Source organism: Alternaria hordeiaustralica, assembly GCF_023758085.1.
Source record: "Alternaria hordeiaustralica strain BMP 2776 chromosome Unknown scaffold_44, whole genome shotgun sequence".
NCBI lineage: Eukaryota > Fungi > Ascomycota > Dothideomycetes > Pleosporales > Pleosporaceae > Alternaria > Alternaria hordeiaustralica.
In genome coordinates, this window is record NW_026056816.1 from 24,188 (window position 1) to 49,178 (window position 24,991).

General features: G+C 52.7%; 4 protein-coding genes across 4 annotated transcripts; 3 read left to right on the top strand and 1 right to left on the bottom strand.

Moving 5' to 3' along the window:
• Positions 1-1,879: 1,879 nt before the first annotated feature.
• J4E84_010636 (uncharacterized protein) lies at positions 1,880-3,093 on the top strand (the record flags this gene model as incomplete). The annotated part of the gene is made up of 2 exons (XM_049393191.1): positions 1,880-2,005; positions 2,059-3,093. The coding sequence occupies 2 exons, from the start codon at positions 1,880-1,882 to the stop codon at positions 3,091-3,093; spliced, it is 1,161 nt and encodes a 386-aa protein (XP_049239046.1).
• Positions 3,094-10,791: 7,698 nt separating this feature from the next.
• On the top strand, positions 10,792-11,532 carry J4E84_010637 (uncharacterized protein; the record flags this gene model as incomplete). The annotated part of the gene is made up of 1 exon (XM_049393192.1): positions 10,792-11,532. The coding sequence occupies one exon, from the start codon at positions 10,792-10,794 to the stop codon at positions 11,530-11,532; it is 741 nt and encodes a 246-aa protein (XP_049239047.1).
• A 5,825-nt stretch (positions 11,533-17,357) lies between these two features.
• Positions 17,358-19,054, bottom strand: J4E84_010638 (uncharacterized protein; the record flags this gene model as incomplete). Its single annotated transcript, XM_049393193.1, has 3 exons — positions 17,358-18,392; positions 18,449-18,814; positions 18,866-19,054. The coding sequence occupies 3 exons, from the start codon at positions 19,052-19,054 to the stop codon at positions 17,358-17,360; spliced, it is 1,590 nt and encodes a 529-aa protein (XP_049239048.1).
• Positions 19,055-24,276: 5,222 nt separating this feature from the next.
• On the top strand, positions 24,277-24,723 carry J4E84_010639 (uncharacterized protein; the record flags this gene model as incomplete). The annotated part of the gene is made up of 1 exon (XM_049393194.1): positions 24,277-24,723. The coding sequence occupies one exon, from the start codon at positions 24,277-24,279 to the stop codon at positions 24,721-24,723; it is 447 nt and encodes a 148-aa protein (XP_049239049.1).
• Between the last annotated feature and the right edge of the window lie 268 nt (positions 24,724-24,991).

Sequence of the window (24,991 nt, forward strand, 5' to 3'; positions counted from 1 at the left end):
GCTCGAGCCTCCGTCATTGGATTCGTGAGTAGAGACAGTCATAACAGTGAATCTGAAGAATGAAAGAGTAGTGCCAATTGGACGGGCAGCGTACTGGCAAGGAAGGGACGCCCCGGGTAGACAATAGGGTCTATTGCTACAAACAATGCATCCAGCGTCAGGTATAAGACTCGTCCGACATCCTGCTTGACCGCGCCAGCGGTACAGTGGACCTCAACGTACCAGAATCCTGGTGCATGGATTGCAGTCTCATGTCGCGGCAACTTTGATTGCAACAATGAGAAGGAAGAGGCACAGCTGAAGGAACTCTCATTGCGTGTCGCCGCGCCGTGTTTGATGGATCCATGCTCTTAGCGTAGCAAAAGTCTGATGCGAGATGCCCGTCCCAGATACTCTCCGAGCGACGTGTCGCACGCATTATTCAATTTCCGAATCGATAAGCAACATTCAGAGTGCGTGTGTTAGTCGGTGGACGTCTGGGAGCCTATCTGCCTGCCCTGACCAACTCCAGATGTCAGGGGAAACTTGTCGGCGTTGACAGGCCATCGAGTGGCTAATGAGGCTTGCCACGAGCTTACCGCCCGGGACAAGAGCTGGAAGCTGCACCTGCCTGATAAACGCTAGTTGTAATCATATAGGTGCGAGCGTAGCGAAAGGATCGAATCCAGAATATGTACAAGAAACTTGGTGGTGATGGATGATGGATTGAAAGAGTCGTGGAGAACCGATGGCTGGGTCCACCCGCAGACCGTGCCGCAATGCCAAGCGGCGCTAGTGGCGGAGCACGGAACCGAGCCGTCTCAACCCGATTTCCGTCTCGCTTTGCATCAATATTTGCAGTCCGATCCCTTGCCTCCCTCACAAAATGGGTCAACTAACTGTCTTGGATCCGATAATGGGAGGAAGAGATGCACTTTGGATGCGTATCGTTCTCAGCGCTCGAAAAGACACCTCTCGAAGAGAGAGGCTCAGTACCCAAGATCAAAAGTGCAATCCCTTCAAAGTTAGCCAGGCATACAAGTCGCACCATCTAGGTACAGGATCCTGCAGGGACTGTGCTTGCTCCTTACTTCCGCGAGGCAATATGTGCGACTTGCATACTGTGGGCATTTCGGTTCGCGGCCTGCCGCCTGTCACCTACAGAAGTAACGATTTGAACCTTCTTGATTGGACAGCTTATATGATCTCACTAACGCGCGCTGCACATCGCCTACAAAACGCGCAACGGCGTTTCTAGACCCGTAGTAGCCGTCTCATTACTCGCCCTGGGAGCCCCGCGGGTTTGGATACGACTACAAAAGGCTTGTCTTCTGCGATCGATGGCCTGTCCCTTCACATCTAGGCCGCACAAGTTCCGATCTTAATCCCTTGGGTGCGCGGCTCTGTATCCAGTGGCCATGAAGCTTTTCCATCAACTATGCGTTTGCGCTCTTGCGGTGGCAGCTGGAGCATCAACTCAGGATGTCTTCGAGCCGGCTGACTTCAATGTGACGGAGGCTCTTATTGACAACGGCATCAACGTGTCTACCATCCCCGACTTAGCTGGTCTGGCGGCCAGATCCTCCTTGAAGGGCTGCTCCATTGCCGTAGGTCTCATTTACCCAATCTTACCCATCTTCCGCTAATCAGCTTCGGAAAGTGCAACTCCCTCAAGCTCGTTTTTGGAGCGGCCAAGGTGTCTAGCGCTGCGCCAACAACGTACTGGTCTATACAGCAGCTCGAAGTCGAACCCCACTGCACATTCAAGCCTAGTACCGCCTTAGATGTCTCGAGCCTAGTACTGATCGCACGTCTCACAACATGTCCCTTCGCGGTCAAGAGCGGAGGCCATGCGGCCTTTCCCGGCGCATCTAGCATCGAAGGTGGCATCACTGTCGATATGGTCAACCTGAACCAAAAGAAACTCTCTGCGGATAAGAAGACTTTTGCCGTTGGCCCTGGGAACCGATGGAAGGAGGTTTATGACTACCTGACACCCTACGATCTTGCCATTGTTGGTGGACGAGTAAGTTAAATGACCTGATCCAATACCTTGAGTTCGTTACCGATGCCAAATAGGCGGCATATGTCGGAGTCGGCGGACTCACACTCGGCGGAGGTATCAGTCACCACACCAACGAGTACGGCTTAGCTTGTGACAACATTGCCTCATATGAGCTCGTCACCGCTTCGGGTATCATCCTTACTGTGAGCCAAAAGGCTTTCCCAGACCTTTATTGGGCCCTTCGCGGCGGAGGCAACAACTTCGGCGTGATCACCGCGTTCAACTACGAAACTCTACCTCAAGGTCTCATGTTTGCGAGCAAACGCCAATACAACGCAACTTACGCGCCTGCCCTGTTCGACGCGTTTGGAAACGCAGTTGAGGCAGCTGAGACCGATACCAAGGCCGCCCACTTCGTTGCCGTCGCTTACTCCCGTGGCGTCAAAATCGCATCGACTGAGTACGAGTATTTCGATCCGGTCGACCCAGCGAACCCACCCGCTATACTGAAGGAATACCTCGCGGTGCCTCCACTCACCGACAACACTCGTAATTGCAGTCTGGCTGACACAACCCCTGGTCTCAGCCAGAGCATGCCAGATGGCTTCCGCACGACTATGTGGTCCCAGTCCTTTAAGTTGAACACAGAGTTGATGAAGCGCATGACGGATCATCTTTTCAAGATCGCGCCCGGCATCCCCGTCGGCTCGCCCAGTGTGTCGTTCCAAGCCTTCAGCAAACCTGCCATTGCAGCCATGCAGAAAAAGGGCGGCAATGCGCTGGGTCTTCGGCCAGAAGACGGTCCTCTATTCCACGCCCTCTTCTACCTGTCTTGGACGGACGAGAAGGATGACAAGGTGGTCTTGAAAGCAGCGCAAGACTTCCTCAGCGCATCGGTTGCCATGGCGAAGGAGCTGGGTGCGTACAATGACTACATGTACATGCCGTATAGTAGTCCTTACCAGCCCGTTATCTCAGGCTACGGCGCGGAAAACGTGGCTAGGCTGAACAAGGTCTCGAAAAAGTACGATCCGAGTCGGGTGTTCCAGGATTTGCAGCCGGGATACTTTAAGCTTGATGGTGGGGCACCGTACGGCCAAGTTGTGTAGGAACACCATAGTACATTCTGATCGACAATGCATGATATGCGCGCACTTATTCTGCGAAGCCCATAAGGGTAGTAGTGTCGACTGAACGGTGCATTTCGTCATGCCTGTTGGGTTGGCTGCCTCAGCCTTGTCATACCCTCATCTGGCAGACCACTACCGCATGGTCATGTTGTCTGGGCGGCACGTGTGTGCTGTCTCAGCCTTACCACATGTTTTTAGCCTCAGTCGTGCTGCTCCGCCATATTTGAACAAAGAACGACATTCAATCTCGATGCTAATGAGATATCTTAACAATTAGTCCACGTATTGTCCCGCATCACCGCGCTTCTTTGTACTAAAATCTCTTTCGCAGCAATTGCAGAAGGGAAACCGTCCTTGCGCGATTCTATTGACGCTTAAATCTGACATACTCATACGTAGCTGCTGAACACGCCACCTTCCACATACGGATGCATGGCGCAGCAGGCAGAGCTACATCTCACGTGGGTGGCGTCCGAACTTCAAAACCCCGCAAGATTGTGTTAAGCCTTCCTTTCGCATGTTGCATCACCTCCTACACCCCGCCTTATTCGACGATGGCACACGAACTATAACGCCACCGTGCGCAGATCGCGTTGTGCTACCAACCGTCACGATGGCACGCGAACCGGAGCCGCTCGAGCGTGTACGCGCGTTGGTTTGCGAGCCTTGCTGGGTAAATTGCTTCGATACGGAGGGGTTTGAGAAGCTGGGGCGTGGTGATATTGATGAGTTCGAATACAACGTGAGTATTACACGCGGTCACCATGCTATGATTAGCATGATACAAAGCGTTTGCGAATTACGTTTGCCACAATTACGCGAAACACCCAATAAATACAACGTAGGCTAACCCAAGCTTTGGATTAGATCACGAGAGAGAACCTTCAAGCGGGTGCCAGGACTGGATGCACGTGGTGTTCGATGGTCGAGCAAGTCTCCCCACAGCTTGAACTGTCTGTGGATACCTATCAATTCGGTTTGAGTGTAAGTTCCGATCATGTCATCACGCCACCAGGCAGTAACTACTACCGGTTTTACACTAGGAAAAATAAGCGTGAGGGATCTTCTTACCTCCATGCACTTGAATTCTTCACTGAACACGATAATTTTGCCGCCCAGCAAGTCACCGCTCGAGATGTGGATCGCGATGTGACGCCATCGAAAACATCCTCCGAGATTTCGAGATGGCTTAAGGAATGCGCTCAACATTCATGCTGTCCTCAGCAAATCGATTCCCCTCTACCCACACGTCTCATCGATGTGGCAACAGTCAAAATCTGCCATACGACTGGAGCTTTTGGCAAGTTTGTAGCATTGTCATACTGTTGGGGAACTGGCTCGCAACATCAGCTGCAGTCGGACACTATCGAGACGCTGATGCAGCACTTGGACTTTAACCACCTACCTCAATCTATCAAGGATGCTGTCGTTGTCACGCGGTCACTTTCCATACCCTATCTTTGGGTATGTTGGGTACCCCCATACGATCGAGTGCCACAACCCGTATGTCTACTCACATCACACTAGGTAGACGCGCTTTGCATAATTCAGGACGATGCGGAAGACAAAGCCCGCGAAATCGGGTCCATGGCCCAGATATATAGCAATGCTTATATCACGATCTTAGCTTCTAACGCAGGCGATGCCGCCCACGGCTTCCTTGCCCATCGTGATATACTCGACGCTTCCAGCGCGCGAATACCGTTTCGAATAGCGCCAAACAGATTTGGAAGCATCACCGCTCGGGGGTATGCAAATCGCTCGCCATTTGTCAAGCTAGACAACCCACTGAGCACACGAGCATGGGCATTACAAGAGCAGGTGATGGCTAGCCGAACACTGGCTTACACCAAGCATACTCTAGAGTGGCGATGTGCGACAAGGATGATGAGTTTGAACGACTCATTAAACATGAATCTCGGGTTTGATCTAGTGCCAAAACTGATCTCTCAACTTAGTACAAACCCAGAGGAAGCGCTTTTCGAGTGGTCACGAATCCTTGAAGATTACTCGGGTCGATCTATGTCAGTACACAGCGACAAATTGCCTGCCATCGCGGCTTTGGCGGAAAGATTCGCTGCAGTCCTTGGGCATTACTATGCGGGTCTCTGGCAATATGGTTTCATCAAGCAACTGCTCTGGCACGCGATGGATCGTTCAAAACGACAACGTGCCGGCAACCCGTACAGAGCACCATCGTGGTCCTGGGCTTCCGTTGACGAGATATGGCCGTGGTATAGCCATGAAGAAGAAGAAGACTGCGCCAATTTGGTATCGGCAGTAGCACTCCGCAAGGACACCCAAGTTCTGTATGGAGAAGTGGTCCATGCCTCAATTAAGATTCGTGGAAAGATTCTCATTGCAAGCCTTGCAAGACAGGGTGAGCGTAATTCTTCCAGATGCACAACTATCCACTTCGAAGGGGAATTGGCGGAACCACCATTGCAAAGGTTTTACAAGACCTATTTTCATCACGACACCAAAAGTGCGGGTCTCAGTCGGGACTTGGAATTGTTTGGGGAAATTGCCTACTGGTGGGATTACAAAGAAATCCACACCGAACCTTTGATCGTTCGTGAGTTTTACCAACCTTGAGATCTTCTGCCAAACGACTCTAATGGTCGATGTTTGTCGTTTTAGTGCTTCTGCCGCTACGACGCATGCGACGCTCGGTAGATAATGATCGTGTTAAGGGTCTCATTTTAACACCGGCTGGGCCAGGCATTGTACGAAGAATTGGCATATTTACAGGCCTCGAGGAACACGTACTAGGAGACGTCGCCGAACAAGAGGTTACTATTGTGTAACGGAAAAACATATGGCTTCAACGCCAGCGAGTAGCACACGGGAGCTGTCCACGAAAATGTGCATCTCATTAGAGGGCCGCGTGCAGACGCAGTGGTATGCAATACCAATGCATTAACCGCCGCAACAATGTTTTTCTGTGGACAGTGCACAGAAGAATGTGCCACGTAGCTCTGACTTGGTGATCTCAAAGAGAGAAGCGGTGAGCATATATTTTGAAAGCGAGTCATATACAGAACGATTGCGCCGAAGGAAGAAGATCCAGGCATGTCTCGAGAAGCACGGCAGTGAGCGGAAGCAACCCAGACGTCGGTGTGAACGCTTTTTTTCCGAACCCCCAAGCACTGCGCTTCCAGCATCACAAATATCGCAAAGCGCAAAAGAAGTCCCATCTTCCAAAAAAGCTAAGAATGAGTATGATTTCGCTAGTTTCGCTATGCAGTGCAACTGAATGCTTTCGCTCTTTCTAAATGTAGCAACACCCAAAAACACCTCCTCAATCAAACAAGTAACCAAAAAAAAAAACGCCGCGGTCCAGTTTTCCCATATCCAGTCAATTCGTATCATTAGTTCGTAGCAGGTGATTGCTGTTGATATCACATCCGTTCGTCGTTCCGATTGGCAGCGCCTCTGCTCTATCGACTCCTCCAGCGTTCATTACGTTCAGCGGCGTGGTCGTCGTCGCATGTTCAAGACTCGTTCGTGGGGCTGGTGGGGTTGGAGAAGTTGGGAGTGGCAGGCGCGGAGTAAGTCTGGGTGATGGGTTCGCAGACGTTGCGGTGGGTCTTCCAGTCGGACTTTTGGCAGTTGCGGTCGCAGTAGTAGGCTGCCTTGCAGCGGGAGCAGCGGCGGCGTGCGGGTTCGCCGGAGCATGTTGTGCAAGCTGTTGTATGTTAGCATCAAGTCCCTAGCATCATGAAGTTTGTAAGAAGTAAGAAGTGAAGTGGTGTTGTAGTGCCAGGCCAGTAAGGCGGCCGGCGATAATTGTGGGATAAAGTGGAGCGCCACATGCGCACTAATGCAGCCCAGCGAATCAAATCGGGGTTCCTGCATCGCGCCACATGGGAGCTGGAGATAGGAGTCCAAACTTACGTTTGCTGTTGAATGCGCCGTTCAGACTTTCCGTGCTGGCCATCGGACGCAGGGAATGGAAGAGTTCGGGTCGGTTGAATGCAGGGAGTGGTGAGGTTGTCGCTGGTGGTGTGGCTTGCGATGCGACAGAGCCGTCAGAGGACCGTCTCGGAATGTCTGGTTGGCAAAGTTAGTATGCATCGCAATAGCGATTTCAAAGTGCACAATTGCAACTTCGAAAGAGGACTCCAACATACCACTCTGCGCGCTATCCCTCCTGTCCATTATGGAATGTCGACCAGTGTTCACCGCTCCATTGCCATCGCCAAGACTGGACGTAAACACATTCAAACACACGCTTCGGGGTGGCATTTCTCCTTCTCTTTCTGTTTCGCAACGTCGTTTTCCTTTCAAGCAACCGGTCAAGGGCAAGGAGTTCTAGAAAAGAAAGAATTAGGAGAATAGAAGGGATGTCTGGTATTTCAAGCAAAAATGCGGTCGCTGCGCTCCTGCAAAGTTTCGCTGAAAAGCGGTGTGAGGTGTGGAAGCACAGATCGCAAACTAGCCCAGGAACAGGCTAAGGCTTACCGTTCCGCTGAAACGCGCGGTCATGTGTCTCAGCCTTGGGTATCAATTCACCGTATCATCTTGGAGATGGAGGTGTTCTTTTGCAGCTTCTGTGCATTGTGTGGTTGTTGCGGTACTTTGAGGCTTGAAAATGGTGGTTGTAGTTCACGTTGCGCGACTTTGCTCCGATCATCGCGGGATCTGCAAAAGAAATCTCCGACTGTCTGGAGCGCGATTGAGTTTGAAAAGCAAGCAGCTCGATGCACATCCCCATTAACGGAAACGGCGAGACCGCCAGTTTGTGGGGTAGTCAGCGGCTGACGGTCCCCGTGGAAGCTTTGCGTGTACATGTCAGCAACAAGCTGATCAGGTATTGAGTGTTCGCTGTTCATCTACAATCAACGCTGGCGCGACAGTAGTTTCTTTTGCCAAACGCAAGGGTGATGCTGGACGCGATGGCGATTGAGGACCCCTATTTCGAGCTTGACACTACTGGTCTGGCTGGAGATCGTCATAACGCCCGCATGCCGCGAAGTCAATTTCAGCTGACCTTGAGCTGCCGTTCACCGTGTTCGTTGTTCTAGAGAACAGGTTTGTGCTGATGAAAGGCCCAGCAACCGGTGAACTTGGTAAGCATTGCCGCTTACTACGGGAACAAGTCAGCTTCAGATCTGGACAAGATAAGAGAATCGCGAAGTATTGCCGAATTGATTGCCTCTATCGCCAGTATCCAGTCGATTTAGTAAGCGCCACGTCCGAAAGTCAAGTGGTACGTGATGTCGCGTGGATGAAAGGGTGCGCACGTGACTGACCCGCTTCGCGTGGTCCCACAATCTTATCTGGACCCTCCTGCACTTGTCAGTTCAAATGCGGCTAGACGGTGTTATTAACCAGTCGAACCAGTACTGCATGCGACTCCAGACTTTGACATGCTACCGTGCATACACTTGCTAAGGTCACGAGGTACGTTGAGTGCGAAGACACATGTCAAGGCCAGCTTCTAAGAGCATTGGGTGAGCGAGAGGTCACGCCAGCCATCTGCCTGATTGGGCACGCCAGCGTTCCGAGGATATCCATCGCCTGGTACCTCATCCTCAGCTATGACGGCGACTTGTTGCCTAGTTTCTGGTAACGCAGATTCACCGAGCGCTTGATCCAGACCACGGCAGACCTACTCATATCAGCTGATCACAAATAACGGAAGATGCTTGGGCATGTTAGGAGAATGAAGCAGTGGAAGGATACTCCGGCGACATGCGCAGCGATGCTTGATTCCCGTAAGGCAACTGAGACAGTTCACAAGGAGCGACGGAGCGTTCCATCCTCCGAAGTACGACATGTGGAGACAAAGATGCCGTAATTCACAGGCCTCGTAAGACGCCTCTGTGGCGCCATGATATGGCGTATTTCTGGATATTGGATGCTAGTGGTTTCTGGTCGCCATGCATCGTAGCCTTGGAAGAGGGTCTGGGCATGGCATGGAAGAGCTTACGAGATGGGAGAATGACGACTGGAGTTTCTATCGTGTAACTAGCGGCATTGTGTGGCGGTGCAGAGCCGACGAACCGGTGTTTGCGGCTGTCATGATGAGCGGCATGGCGCTAGAAGCCATTAAATCTCCGGCCAAGGCCAGTGACTTGATCATGTGCCACTAGAAGATGCCTACAAGCGGGACTGATAGTTTGATGGCTTGCTCCCACATACGGGGCGAGCCGACTGTCGAGTCGTACTGTAGTCGGAGTCATAGGAACGCGCCAAGAGAGACACCGAGAAGTGCCAAACGGGGCACATTTGACTCACCGTTGGCAAAATTGAGCGACGGCCAGGTGTGAAACTTGACTTCTCAGGGGCCTGTCCACGTGTTTCTCGCGATGAAACACTTCCGCTGTATACCGAAGGATACATTGGTAGCCAGGGCCTGCTCAGCTCGGTGGGGCGGGTGCGAACTGCTGTACCAACGCGCCGATAGTGAAAAGAGTCACCAGAGAGCCCAATTGACGAATGACGAGGTGTCAAACTCCGGTCAACCAGAATGAGAAGAGCTAATACATCGGTGGGTGCGTAGCGCTATGCACGTTGTTCGGCAAGCGTCGAGTAACAGGGTGTCTGATGAGTCTTTCGCAGACACGCAAACAATTTGCATGTTCGGCGCCCTCGACTGGCGCACAGTGAAGGGCGTAGACCCTTTAGCACAGCCCTAAGTGAGGTATTGCGGGTCTTGTCGTGGTTGCAGCCGCCGGTCTGTAGCATGCCAGCCACGTAGAGTGCAATTTTGCAGCGATTCGCACAGTCGCACAAGGGCTTCAACAGCCACTCTGCGCTGTGCATTAGTTGACAGACGGGTTGCGGGAGGTTGTGGCTATGCGCGAACCTGTGTAGCGGTGAGATTGTGGGAGTGCTGCGCAAATGAGAAATCGATGGTGGGGAGAAAACAAGTCTAGGCCGGATTGGGTGTGGCTGATGCCTCGAGAAACAGGCAGCGACCACCCGCCCACCCCTCAACACCCTGCGAACGCGGCCAGCGACATGAGGCGCAGCGTCGAATAATCAGACCCCATCCACGGAAGCGACCGACCTCGTTGGAGAGAGAGCATAGGTGTTCTCTCTGCCCGACTGGACACGTTGACGGGCTCCAGGAGTCGGTGCGGCGGGTGCTGGCACTGCTGGACCCATCCTCCGACAGCAGTGCGCGAAGCGACAGCTCACCATCGCCAATGACAGCGCCCTCGAGCAGCGGCCGTTGGCGGCCCTCTGACTGACGAAACATGCGTCTAGCGGCGGTTCCCAAGACATCGTCGTCATGCACGGATCGAAAGGAACATTTCAAGTCACCGCCCTCGCTAGCCGGCCATGGCCCCCCCAGTCTGGGCACTAGGAGCAGCTAACCTAGCCCTGCTGATGGGCGCAGGCAACCCTGGCCTAGCTCAGGCTTCCACCCACACCCTAGGCATGCGGCCTCTGTACAGAGACAAGACATATATTCCATGGCACCCGCACCCACCATGGCCCCTCCACTCATACCAACTCACTCCAAACGACGACGACCTGCTATCTACATAACAACCAGTCTTCGCCTTCCCATAACGACCAAAGTCAACCAACGCTCAACAACACCACACCAATATCACCCTCCCACCCGGGAGTGACTTCGCTACCATTCCGTACCTTGGCAACAACGTCACAACGGCTTACCCCAAGTCCATCCTGAAGAACTCACCCCCTTCATCGCCCAAGATGCCTTCCGCACGCACAAACCAGCCTACCATCGTTCACTCACGGCCTTCCACGGCCAAGAAGGAGCGCGTGGTCGGCTTCTACGAGGACCCAGTCGACTCTTTCTCCCGCCCCGTCAACACTGCTGAGAGCTGGGCCGCCTACCACTTCGAGATGCACGCCAGGAAGTGTGCTTACTGCCACAACCCCTACGAAGTCCACCGCAACCACGAGCAGCTCTGCGACGTCGGCCACAGTCTCGCTCAACAGGTCGCTCGCTACATCTACCAGAAGTCTGACGGAGCCACCTACTCAACTGTCGAGGAAGACAACAAGCTCGTCCGTGTAGAGATCCCCGCCGGCTACATCGAGGTCTGCAGCCTGCTCAAGGCCATTGAGCGCAGCATCCGTCACCGATCCCGCAAGCCATTCGTCTCCATGGACCGTAGCTACTACGTTGCTCCCCGCACAGCACCCGCCTCTCCCCGACGAAGCCACTCCGTCAAGGTTGAGCAAGAGCCAAAGACCAAGAAGTCATCATCACGACGCAACAGCGAAATTGTCGACTGGCCACAGCACTCCACTAGCCGGCCGAAGCGTCCACTCGCCGAGATCAGCAACACTCCCAACTCCAAGCGCGGGTCGCTCTACGAGGAGGAAGTGGCTAAGCAGCGCCGGGCTGCTAAGCACTACGCTGTCGAGGTCCGCGAGCCATCATCACGCGACATCCGCGAGCACCGGTCGTCTGGCTACTACCGATGAATGATGACTTGAAGACTTTCTTTGCGCCTTACGAACTACGACTTATTGAGTAATACGATACCCACAATACCATCTACGGCTACGAGGCCTAGCGGCCGCGCGGTCAATCGCTCCGATCCCACCACGACGACATCCGCGGGCGGACGCTGCAAAAGCTCCGCGCCGGTGCGCGCCACCGCCAAACACACGTTCATACATGCTTTATCGCACGCCTTGCTTATGCGTTGCTTATACATGCTATTGGGTGCTGAAGGAACGACGGTGGAATGATACCTGCAAAGGATCACAGTTGCATGCCTCCACCTTTGCGGTGTTTGAGGAGGGAATGGATGATGCGCTCCAGGGTAATGGACCCTGGATGATGCGGAGGAAACTTGGAATGACGTTAATGGGCTGAGACTAGAGGGTCTGGCTAGATAGCTAATAATGGAGACATCTCCTCATCACTCAACATCACTGTGCCATCATGAAGTGACTTTGCCCCATCACCCAAGAATAATACTAACATCATTTCTACAGCAGTCTAGAATATCTTTGCGACAGACAACTACAAGATGCGCTCCGATAGCGCGAGTCTTGCTCCACACACACAGAATCTCCCAGAACCACGCTACTCTGAAACAGTCACACACAAGACATGCTGAACCAACAATGACTCCTACAAGACACACACCTCGGCTGCTCCCCTCTGGCTCTTCCCTTTGTTACGCCTGAGACACGACCAATCAGACCCCAGGGCAGCCAGCAACACCTTGTCTTATCTTCTAGCCAAGTTACGCATCATGTGGCCAGGAATATATTGATCGCCGGCGCCGGATACGAGTGCGTGAACACCCTCTCTAACCAAGATTTCCGCGCGTGTGTGCGAATGGACCCTGATGTCTGCCTGGCGTCGCAAGCACCCTCCTTATCGCCCCGACGAGGTAAGTGGGTTTCGATACACCCTCCTGGAGTATCAAAGTGAGACTTGCATTTGCGCAACTGCTAGTGTATTTCGCAGTTGCGCAAAGATGTCATGGAGTCTCGGTTGATTTCAAATGTGCAATACTGAGCCACAAAGCCACTTTCTGACATACATGACCCTCAGCCCCCGAATGAAACCAGGACGACATCATCGTCAGCTGGACTGGGGCCCTGGTCGGATGTTTCTGATGACAGTCGGGATGCTGGGGGTCGGTCGCCCATGACGTCTTATCGTCAAGGTTCACGACGGCAGAATTCTGATCTTCGTCAGGGAGGATTCCAAGGTTGCGCTGCGGGGCAAATAGTGGCAGACGTCAGGGTCCAGGCAGGAATCTTGGAATCTCACACGGGACGATGGAAGTCAAGGGTCTGCCAAGTTGGGGGCGGGCGACGGAGGTACCGTGATCGGTAGTGTTCGAGAATATGTCTACTGTGATGGTTGCCTTGGTAGGAGATTACTAAGGGCGTTCTGTATGGCAGGTAGCGATGGAATGTGGTGTTGCGGGGTACTCGCGCTGCACGGCAGCCGGCAGATAGGCAGCGGCCTCGCCGGCTGTGCTCGATCTTCAGCGCCGTCTGCCACAACCAGAACTCAATAGAAATTCTCGCCACTACCAAAAATACAACCCTGATTCCAACGGCGATATTGCCACAATGCGAAGGATCTCAATAGTAGGAGCCTCACGATAATAGCAACTGTCTCGCTTCTTCCCGCGACACGAAGGACGAACGAGAATGTACGAACGTTATTGCGCGTCCGCCGCAGAACGACCGAGTTACCAATATCGGACGTCACATATCGTCAGCACATGTTTGTCATCGAGCGATGGTGGAAAGAGTAGACTGCAAACCTCAGGAGAGATGGAGAATTGATGAGCTGCACTTCGCACTGTCCAGCCCAAAGGCCCCGCCAACCCCTCATACTAGCCAGACCTGATAGCGACATCTACAATCCAGAACACTTCTCCATCTTTATCGCGCATTGACAACTGTCCCAATATCGCGGCAGCTATCTGTTCTGATCAAGGACGTTCCCGACTGCGCATCCCCAGACACCGTGGGTGATGCCGGTAAGCCGCACTCCAGCCAGCCCCCAGCCCCACCCTGTCTATAATCAGGATGAGCTCGTAAGTGGCCAGCCCAGCACAACAACGACAGTTCAACGAATGCGCGACTCCATCATGGATAATTGTCGATTTGCATATGATATGCATATTCTTATTCTCCAGTGGAGCAGGCCGCGACTCCATTGTCACCGGTCAATATGCAGCTAGCCCTCTAGTCGACGTCGTAGTAGGTGCAGCGTGCATGCATTGCAGCCTCACCGGTCAACCAGAACGAGTACCTGCACGAAAGCTCACAGCACGCCCGGTCTCGAATCAACCATATCATCACGCTCCTGCATCGACGGAGCTGCCCGTGTCAGTGTTTCAGGACAAAAGCAGTGCGCAAGCTGTATTGCCAGCTCACCAGCTCCCCCGCATTTACCAGGAGCTGCCCTTTGCCCATCCGGCGAGGCTGGTCTTGCTGGCCAACGTGTCTAGCTGGATTCCCGTGTTCGTGTCGACTCACACAGAACAGCCGCCAGCGCCAATATTCACCCTCGTCCGAACCCAACCTCATCCCAACCACCCGATCCGATATGCTTCCCCACAGTCCAATACTTTAGTATTTTCGTATGTAGTCCGGTGCAAATGTCAACGTGTCGACCTCGCTTGCTGGGGTCGACCCCCCGAGGAGTCATAGCGGCCCTGCCCAACTGTGGACTTTGGTGGTCAATCTTCGCCTGCTATGGGGCAGTAGCCGAGTATTGATGGGTACGTCGCTGAGTTGGACAGGGCTACGCTGGTCGCAGGTACTGGCAGAAAAAGTGTAGGTGATTGGGCAATGGCTTGGTCGTCGAGGTAGGTGTTCGGTGGTCGATGCGTGGTGGTTTGTCGCATGTCCGCGTGTTGCGGCGGGAAGCTGTCGTTCGTGGGTGGGTGGTGGGTGAGGCGCAGCACCGCGTTCACAGGGCTGAGCCATCAGATTGTCGTCCAAGGCGTCAAGCCACTGGTTCAATGCATGACCACCGGTCAGAACACCATCGCACCTGATCCCGCGGCTGATGAAAAATCGATAGCAAACATACTGCACCGGCGCCCTCCGACACGCATTTGTAATTCGTAAAACGAACCCCCCCATCTTCCCCTCGCCAAAACGGCAAATGCGACAACCCATCTCAAGACCTCCCGACCTCCCTAAGGGCCAAGTCTCGTATTACCGCCTAGTCTCAGGTACCGCCGCCGCGCCAGCGCCAGCCTTATGGCCCCCATTCTCATCGCGCCATCGCGCCATCGCTTCCTTCCTTCCTCCCGTCGATTGCAAAAATAGCCCCCCGACGTTCATGCGCCGCATGCTGCGCCGCCTCCATGTCTGTTTCGACATCAAACATTGCGCTGAGCCAATCGCAACAGGCTTTTCTGCCAGACATGGGTTCGGTTCCTGAGATGTGTGAGGCGCCAGGTACGCGTCGTCAGGGTCGCTTTACTGGGTTGTAGTTGCTGGGGTAGAATGCGTGGGTGGTGTGAGGATGGGGCTGGGGGAGTTGGGGGTTGAGACAAGAGAGGTGGTATGAAGACAGTGGTAGTGAGGGTGAGGAAGAGATGTACGGTTGCCTTGGATGCTGATGTGGACAGATTGCGAAGCTGTCGCTGGAGTAGAGTCGGATGCTGGCGGCGTGCGGATGCTCCTTGGGGCAGGAAGCTGTTCGCCCTTGTTCGATCATCATGCGGATTCGAACGTCTACCATTCCTTACTGCCGTGTCTGACATGTGAGAGGCGCCACGCTTGACGTAGCAGAAGGATGACTCCGCTCAGTGACCACATAGGCTACGTGAGACGACCCTGGCGTGCGATGCGCGAAGCTCATACAATCCCACTTGCGGCGCTGCACACGGCCTAGAGCACACCACTGGGCATGCACGATCATTTCATACCTGCATCTAACGTCCAGCATTCGGCCGGCATGATGGCAAGCTGTGATGCCGTACCCCAACCTAGCACCATGTTGTGTCAAAGGCGCTAAGAGATGTTGTATTTGTAACAAGTGCATGTCTACAAGACGTCCTCACTATGAACGGGCAGAGCCCCTTAGACGCGCATTTTCACGTCTTCGATTACGTTTCAACTCGACGATGCAAGAGCGAATGTATTGTGCATATGAATGTGTGTTGTCTAAGTGAGTGTTGGACGCTTCTCTTTGAAGTGCGTATACCTGAGCGTTTCGTAGTCAAGCCATCCCCTGCTTACCCCACAGCATCCTTCCGCAAGCCCCCCTGATTCTTGACCAGAACCGCGTTTTCTCTGGCTGATGGTCTTAAGCAGCTTCGTCGACAGTAATGACACCATCGTTGTTCGTGTCGTGCCTTTGTCAAGTCAACGACACATCCAATAGCAACAAGAAGAATGTGAGCACTTACTCGTTAAACCACTTGACCCAAACCTCACTATCTCCCTTGACCGCCATATACTCCAGATAGCGGTCCAGAGTGATACTGCCCGTACCTTCTGTATCAGCTTCCATGAAAGCTGTCGTGGTAGCGTCCGAACGATCAGCCAGGTCGAATGCCTCGGGGAGGTCCCGTTTCCTGTGACGACAGCCGCCTTTGCAGGCGCAGCAGAATATGTTGCATTTTCCGTATCCGCAGCATGGTGTACTTCGAGTGCCGTCCTCACATCGGACGTCGTCGTCACCGTTGCAGCACGCGGCGGTGGCCAAGGGAAGGAGAACGGTGAGGCATGCGATCCAGGACAAGGACAACATCGTAACTTGGGGATTCTGGATTGTGATTGGAGTAATGTGGGTATGATATCGAGGCTTTTGGTGTGCGGAGTGATTCTGTTCTTTGTGGTGGAAACCAAAGCTCAACGGCGAACGAAGAACTTTATACATCTTTCAGAGTGAGAATTGCCGTCATGTTGTTTTCTTGCAGCGACAAGTCAGTTACCCAGGTAGCCCCACACAACACCTTTTCGTTCAAAGTAAATTGTGTTTAATTTGTTGCTTTGCAGCGACGACCCCAACAGTCAACATGATGGTACTTCATTTAGGCTGAGTTGTGTTTACTTTATGACATTGCAGCGACGACCTTAAGCAGTCAGCATGATAGTACTTCATCTGCAGTCTTCTATTGGTACCACATGGGCTGTCGATAGATCTATCCTATCGCCCATTGACCTGTAGTTCTTCTTACATGTCGCAGATCTGACGTTCACTCGTAGCCTTCGAACAGCCTATGTCGTCACTGAGCGGGATACATTGCTTCTCGGAGGTAAGGGTACGTACAGCCCATGCGTTCGGGTGCCGTTGTATAACTGGCAGCTTGCTGAGGAATCGCATTCCTGGTCTCCAGACAGAGAGCTACCACTTCTGCATCGATGCTTTGAGTGCCTTCTAATCTCATGATGGCGACGAGTTTGGTAGCTGAGGGGAGGTATTAAATTGGCAATAGTAATATGAAGAGACACAGATTTTAGGCTAAGACAGCTAAGCACTGTGCTCCGCCACTAGCGCTGTCTTAGTATTGCGGCACAGTCTGCGGGCGGGCGGGCCTGTCCGCATGTTCTCCAGGGAACTTTCAATTTACATTCAGATCAAATTCCCACAGACAGTCGAAGTTGTATTCATCGGTTATGCTCAAGCATAACATCCAGCGCAGAGGGGCAGGCGCACATCGTACAATTTTCGCAAGGGATGAAGGTATCCTGCCAGTGTTGGGGCTTTACCGTTGTTAGCTACCCGAATGGCCTCAACCACACACGTGCAAACGTCGCAGAACCCAGAAATATAGAGAATTGTCAGCTCGCTTCATGCGCGCTGTTCAAAGACTCGCACCAAGCGGTGCTTTCCCGTCAAGCTTGAAGTAACCTGGTTGCAGATTCTGGAAAACTTGCATCGGGTCATACTTTTGCGAAACAGCCCTTAGTCTCGCCATGTTCTCCTCTCCATACCCAGAAACCACAGGCTCATATCCGCTGCTGTACGGCATGTAGTAGTACTCGTTATCGACACCCAGCTCCCTCGCCATACCCTTGGACGTCTGAATATAGTACTGGGCAGCCTCCATCATGGTTGTGTCGTCGCTAGACTCGTTCCACGCCATATACACCAAGACATGAAACAACGGGCCGTTTTCGGGGTACAACCCGAGGGCATTACCCCCTTTCTTTTGCATCGCTTGTAGCGCTGGCTTGGAAAAAGCTTGGAATGCAATGTTTACGGAGACGGCAGGCAGACCAGGTGCCACCTCAAAGAATCTATCGGTCATCTTTTGAATGAGCTCGGCGCTCATTTTGAATGACGCAGACCACATGGAGGTGCGGAAACCAGATGGCATATCGTCGCTTCGGTGTGGCGTTAGATCTTCGAGAGTACTGTTACTCGTCTTGTCTTGCATGAATGGAATGCTGAGATACTCCCTAGCGATTTCGGGAGGGTGCGAGAGGTCGACCGGGAGGAGGTATTCGAGTTCGGTAAATGCGAGCTGGTAAGTATCGTATGTTGTAAATGACACAACGTGTGCGAGCTTCGTATCTGCTTCGGCATTGTTGATGGCGTTCTCAAAAGCAGTGATCAATGCGGGAGTGGTGCTGGGGTCGTGGATACGCATGCCACCCCACATGGGTGGTTGCACGATAATCTCAAAGTGGAAGGTTGTGACAATGCCGAAGTTGTTTCCGCCACCGCGTAGGGCCCAGTATAGATCGGGGTAGCGACTGGGAGACGCGTTGACAATAACGCCAGACGCGGTAACGACTTCGTAGGACGCGACATTGTCGCAGGCAAGACCGTATTCGTTTGTCAAGTCGCTGATGCCTCCACCTAGAGTGAGACCACCAACACCGACGTGTGCGGCCTAGAAGATGTAAGCGCACTTCATTCAAAATAGCTTGGCGTTCGAATTGAACGTACTCGGCCACCGACTATCGTCAAGTTGTACGGTGTGAGATACCGGTATGCATCTATCCACCGGTTACCTGGCCCAATAGCAACAGTCTTCTGGTCCGCAGACAGCTTGCGCACAGTGAAGTCTTTCAAGTCGACCGTAATACCTCCATGGATACTGGAAGCACCGGGAAACGCGGCATGCCCACCACTCTTTACCGCAAAGGGGCACTGGGTAAGGCGAGATATCAGTATCAAGGATGACACCTCAAGAGCGGCCTTGGGAGTAAAGGTGCAATACGGCACAACGGCGGCTTGTTGGTTCGACCAGTATTCGGCATTCTGACCAGGGACAGTCTTCTCTTTACCGAAGACGACTTCGAGCGAGCCACACTATCGCGGAAATTAGCTCATGCTGCAGTGAGGCACAGTGTCAAAGCTTACTGCGATGGAGCAGCCGCTTGAAGACGATCGGGTGGCCAATTGCGCCAATTCAGGCATTGCGGAAACGTTGACCCCAGTCTGGATGAGCGCTTCGGTTACATTGAAATCAGGTGCTTCGAACGTATCTTGAGCCGACACCCTCACGGTGGCGGCAACGGTGCCACATGCTATCGCTGCGATGAGTTTCATAGTCGAGAGATAGGTGGAAAGACTGCGATGGGATCAAGGAAGAGGTTAGCTGGCCCTTTTACAGTCAAAACCTGACCGCAAATGTACGAGTGAGTAGGCGAAGAGTCCGCATGCATTGATATTGGGCAAACGGCTCCCATGCGAGCTTTCGGTCGTACATTAGTACGCGTGGAAGGAGGTCTCGATCCTACTCATAGGATCGCTACCCCAGCTCTGGTAGTTTGATAGCCGCTGGCCACGTTCACAGCGCCCGACGGATGACGAAGGTACACTGGTGCCTCCCGCGCGATGAACTTCTGGTACGCTTCCGAGACATAATGGCTATGGAATTCCTGTGAAGCAGCCATAAGGAATCATGCAAGTCGAACGAGTGATTGATGTAGAGATGAGTTGAGTGGGGCGCGCGAGCAGACACGGCAGGTGCGACCTCGGATGGGCGCGTCGGCTGAGGCCCGTGCCGCTTTGCCAAGGTGGCCCCGTCCTCGCGCGCATCGTTGCACTTTCCTCCATCCAGGCCTCGAGTAAAACATCAATCTTTACGACGCGCCCGCAAGGTATTGGGCTGTATAGCAAGCATCCGTATCGACAGGGTAAATTGGCGACGCACACATGGCAGGTCACGTGTCGGGGCTTTGCGCGCACGCGGCGGCACTGTGCTAGGACTCCTTACCTTCGCGGATGCATTCTTCCGCGGCATCAGCATGTCACATCGTCACCTCTGGACTATGGCTCTGCACCTCTATTGCACATACCGCTCTGGTGACTGTATCCAGACAGCTGATGAATGAGCATCGAGAACGAGTTCTGCAACTTTTTGGAGGCTTCTGGGAAGTCGAGCAGCCGCCTTTAACAGCTCTCGGGTCGACATATGACTCACAGTCCCAGCATATCGCCGTGAGGGCGTCATCTAACGAGGAGCCAGGGTGATTTCCATCAGATCTGACGACCAGAAAGCATTTTGGTATAGCATACACAATACAGCGACTTTGATGGACGCGGGCGGTACGGAGCCTTTGTCGACCAATCTGGACAGCAGCATCGATAAAGGATGTCTTGGATCACTAATCATCTACCGGAAGACTCGGCCATTGATTGATCTCGCTGCTGCAAGCCTACCTAAAGCTGAACACCAAGAAGTCCGTACCCAATGTACGAAATCTAGCTTACGAGCAACGTCCACAGCGTGGACGTCGCGTACATGCGTCCCAGACATTAGCAACACGTATCAAGATCCAGATCAACATCTCCCATTAGATACATTCTCTTCGCAGAATGGCGCTACATAGCTCAGATCCACGATTGCCAGAAACCCAACCTTTACATCTGCTAGCCGAAGGTTCATGTCAAATAAGGCATACCACGTACGTCGCTTAGCTATCTATATGCACTCTGCCGGGCGTAACAGGGACGCAGCATGAACAACCACTCGTAAAGCTTTAATTTCCACAAGTTCGTCGGCGGATGCCGATTTACCGTGCAATAAGTATGCGGCGGTAATGTTCGAGGCTGGATAGGAAGAGTGATGTACAAGAACAGCAGGGCTTACTGCGAGATAAGGCATGTAAGCAAGTTGTGACGAGAATGGTACCGTACCACTCGTTCATCTTCCCGCTGAACGTGGGATGCACGAGCAGTATTGATTCTGGCATGCGAGGGAATACCACGTCATATCCAGTCCTGGAGTGACAAGATATGCCAGCATTCGCTGGGATGTGCTACAAGAGACGGACGAGGAAGCTATGAAGAGAACATACACAGCAACTCACCCTCGGTGAATTCCAAGCATCGTTCTCTGTGTCCTACTCGATTTGCGTACCCCATGTCTGCCATGGAGGGGATGTCGTCACACATGGGCGAGAGGACGGGTGTCTCTACACCCATGGACAATCTTCCCACATCCAAATTCGTCGCAAGCCCATCGAGGACCGCAAAGAAGATCGTGTACCATGCCCACACCTTGGTCCTCTTCACGTGCGACAACCTGAAAGACGTGGTCATCCCCCCCGCAGTCTTCGGCGTGCTCGCCACTCTTTCCGGCCCAGCTTTGGATCTACCATCCCAAGACGGTCTCGCGGTGTTGCGAAGAGTACCAACAACGTTGGCGTGGCTTTGGCTGATGCTGTTGCCATGCTGCCTGCAAAATCAGCGTCACGAATCCTGACTCCGAGAAGACACGATCAACAAGCCCTGGCGTCCAATCCCAACAGGAAGGATCAACACAGCGCAGACTACAAACCTGATGATTGCTGCGTACCTGGTACTTGCACTTGTCAGTTACCATCTCAACGTAGTGCTAGTCTATGTCGCATGGGTTGTCTTCAACACCCTATACCACGATTATGGCGGAAGCGACTACAGCGGCATCTCGCGCAATGCCATCTGTGCTCTTGGCCTCATCTGCCCTTTCAGCGGCGCCCTAAGCATTGCCCTTGGCCCGGACACTGCGATGAGCTACGCAGCATGGCAATGGATCTTTTTAGTCACATTTGGTATCATCGGCACAACGATTCATGCCCAAGACTTTCGCGACGAAGCCGGTGACCGCGCTCGGGGCCGGCGTACCATTCCAATCGAGCTGGGCAGGAAACGTGCGCTGTGGACGGTCCTGGTAGCCGTCATTTTCTGGACAGTGTATGCACCGCTGATCTTTTTGGGTGCTCACTGGGTGGCGGCGGTAGTGCCGGTCTGTCTTGGTGGGATCTTGGTTGGTACGGCTATGCGAGCGGTCGGTATACAGGATGGAAAGCTAGATCGACAGCTGTACAAGCTTTGGTGTCTTTGGATGTGCTCATTTGGTGGACTGCCGCTCTTGGCTAAGATTTTCCCTTTGCGAAGATAGTTCTCGTTAGAAGTGGCAAGATGCGAAAGGGCTAGGAAGGATCTAGATTTCATCGAAGCTCGTTACCCCGGCGCATTAGAGACCGGATGAACGACTAATCGCAGTACTGCATAGATTGAAGAGTATATAGATTGTATCAGAGGGTCTCTACACAGTGCGATAGCGTCCGTTAGTCTTCTGATCGCGCAAGGCTGTCGCGGCTGATGCTGTTTCGATGGTAAAGGCCTGTTCGAGACATGATCGAACTGCCGGCGGATCGGGGTGACAGCATCGAGCTGTCGCATAAGCGATTGACGCGGCATCGCCTCCGCTGATGAATTTGCAGACTATTGCGAGGTTTCTTTGCGTGGCGCGATACGTTTGATAGCGTCGTAAGCTCATCGTGAGCCGACCTGAGCTCGACCCGTGGGCCTGAAGGTGCCTCTTCCCACATACCTGGGACACAAGGTTGCGGGAAAGCGAATTTCTCGGGGAACTACCTCTCTCGGGATGCATAGGGTATAGTGACATGTTGTAAGCAGTGAAATCTTTGTCTTCGTAAGGATTGCGCGAGCAATCCGCTAAATCTACGTCTGTCTCCAATCCAGTAGCCAAAAGCTTCATATTAAATCCAATTCATGGTCAAGAGCAAAGCTTTCTCTTGAAGAAATCAGCCTGTCGCTTGACGCATTCCTCGAAGTTGGGTTGCGTGGCGTATGCTTCGTAATGACCACCGCGGAACAAATGCAGCTCCTTTGGCTCAAGTGCACGACTGTATGCTTCCAATGTAGTCGCAGTGGGCGTCACAACATCGTTATCTGCAACGGTCATGAGCAATGGTGTCGGAGAAATGTGGTGAATCCAGGCCGCTCCAGGATGCGCTCTAAGATTCTCCATGCTGACCACGAGTTAGTTGAATGAATCTTCGCTGGCATTGCCAGGTTGATTTTTGGGTAACAAACCTCCTCAAGGTTACTTGGTTTTTGAAGTGAGGAACGATGCCCTCAAGCCCTCCCATGGACGCGTTACTATCTTTTGTAGTCATGGCCGATCGGTTTAATCGATTTGGATCGACAACAGGAATCATCATAGGTGGTTTGCCAGCAGCACGATCAATCCGATCTAGAATGATCTAATTAGTCAGAACTCAAGAGATGTGTTAGAGGATTGGGTCTACACGAACCTTTCTGGAAATCTGCTTCCCAATCTGCGATGTCATCTGACCGGATCAAATTGGCAAAAGCAGAGTATCCCTCCACCAACGGCGCCTGCGAAACGACGGCCTTCACTCTTCGGTCCACCGCAGCAACCCAAAGCACATTACCACCACTGAACGACGAGCCCCAAATCCCGATCTTGGTGGGATCCACCTCAGGTCGGGTCTGAGCGTAAGTAATGGCGTCGGAAATATCACTGATTTGTATCGGTGCGTCAACTTCCAGTCTAGGTCTGCCTACTCCAGCATCGCTCTCTCCAAATCCACGATTGTCGTAAACCAAGGCGGTAATGGGAAGGTTCGCCACAAGATATTCAGCGACCGCTGTCAGGCCCTGATCCTTCGTGGCCGAGAAGCCATGTGAAAGGACTACGCATGGCAAATTTTGCCCGGAGTAGTTTTTAGGGGTATAGAACAAGCCACGCAGGGTGGTTTGATCCAGCGTTTGGAAAGAAGCTGGTTGTGTGGACATGATCGCGAGAAAAAAACGTTTGTGGAAGAGGGTAATGAGTTTGAGGTGGTTGAGGTGGTTGAGGTGGTTGAGGTGGTTGAGGTGGTTGAAGAAGCGAATCGAGCCATTAGAATGCTTTATATCATGCACTACCCTCAAGCTATCGTGGTTACCCACACATGTAAGCTACTTTGTAATCCATACTTTAGTGCAACCTCAGGTAAATTCTATCACACTGCTTCACAGATTCCGCCCTTACGACGCTCCGTGTTTCCGCGTCAAAGCTTACGTAACTAACTTCGGGGCACGTGCGGGCAATCTCATACGGCCGTAATTTAACAAAGGCCGTAACTTTACAAGATTCGGAACATTACTGCTCCGGTCTTTTCCCGATCGGCAAAATCGACTCCTGTTTGGTTCAATCCGATGATCGCCCAAACAGTGAAACGCTTTTAGTTCGACATCCTTTCTTGCTCTCCAGGCTGGCTGCGGAGTCCACTTCTTAGTTGGATCTTCCCTTTGCCCGAGGATCTTCTGAATCACGATCTTAGATTGAACTTGCAGATGCGGGGACAAGATTCAAGACTGCTTGTCAATTGATACGGGAGAATGGAGATTGTTTATATGGCGGCGTCCATCGCACCAGCTAGTAAATTTTCAAGCATCCATCTCGACCTACTGAGCTCGCAACCTCTGTTCTTACCACTTTATCACAACAACCTACTACACACTCTACAATGCCTCTCTGGCTCGTCTTCTACCCCGAAGGCCATTTCCAGGATACGGCCGCGAGGAAGGCTCTCACTCAAGACATCACCAAGATCTATACGGACATAGGCCTTCCTCCTTTTTACGTTGTCGTCAACTTCATCAAAACAGGTCCGCAGGATATGTGGATAGGCGGGGAGCAGAAAACGGACAAGCCGTTCATTCGATTCGTCATCGAGCACATTGCCGTCAACCTGCCAGACGACGACAGCATGATGGACAAAACAGCCAGGCGAATTGACCAGGCTTTGAAGCCTCACGTTGCTGACAAGGGCTACGATTGGGAGTTTCACGTGGATGAAACGGACCGGCGTTTGTGGAAGGTCAATGGATTGGTTCCGCCGAAGTTTGGAAGTGAGCAGGAGAAAGTTTGGGTCAAGGAAAATCGTGCTGTACCATATCCCGAAGGATTGTAGGCTGATGAGGGCGTGTGGAGAATAATGTAGCTTGTCCACCTGATCTGCCAATTTCACAGGAACAAAAAAACAAGCATACTTTGCGAACTCTGTCTACTGATTGAGATTTGTACATTTTGCATCCGTGCAGCTAAACTACTTTCTCGCTTGGCTTTTTTTGGTAAGCCTTCGTTAATCGACTTATCGCGATTCAAGAATGTCAGGAACATGACCTGTGAGTACACGGTTGCAGAGCAGGGAAAGTACCTAGGTACATGCGACAAGATGT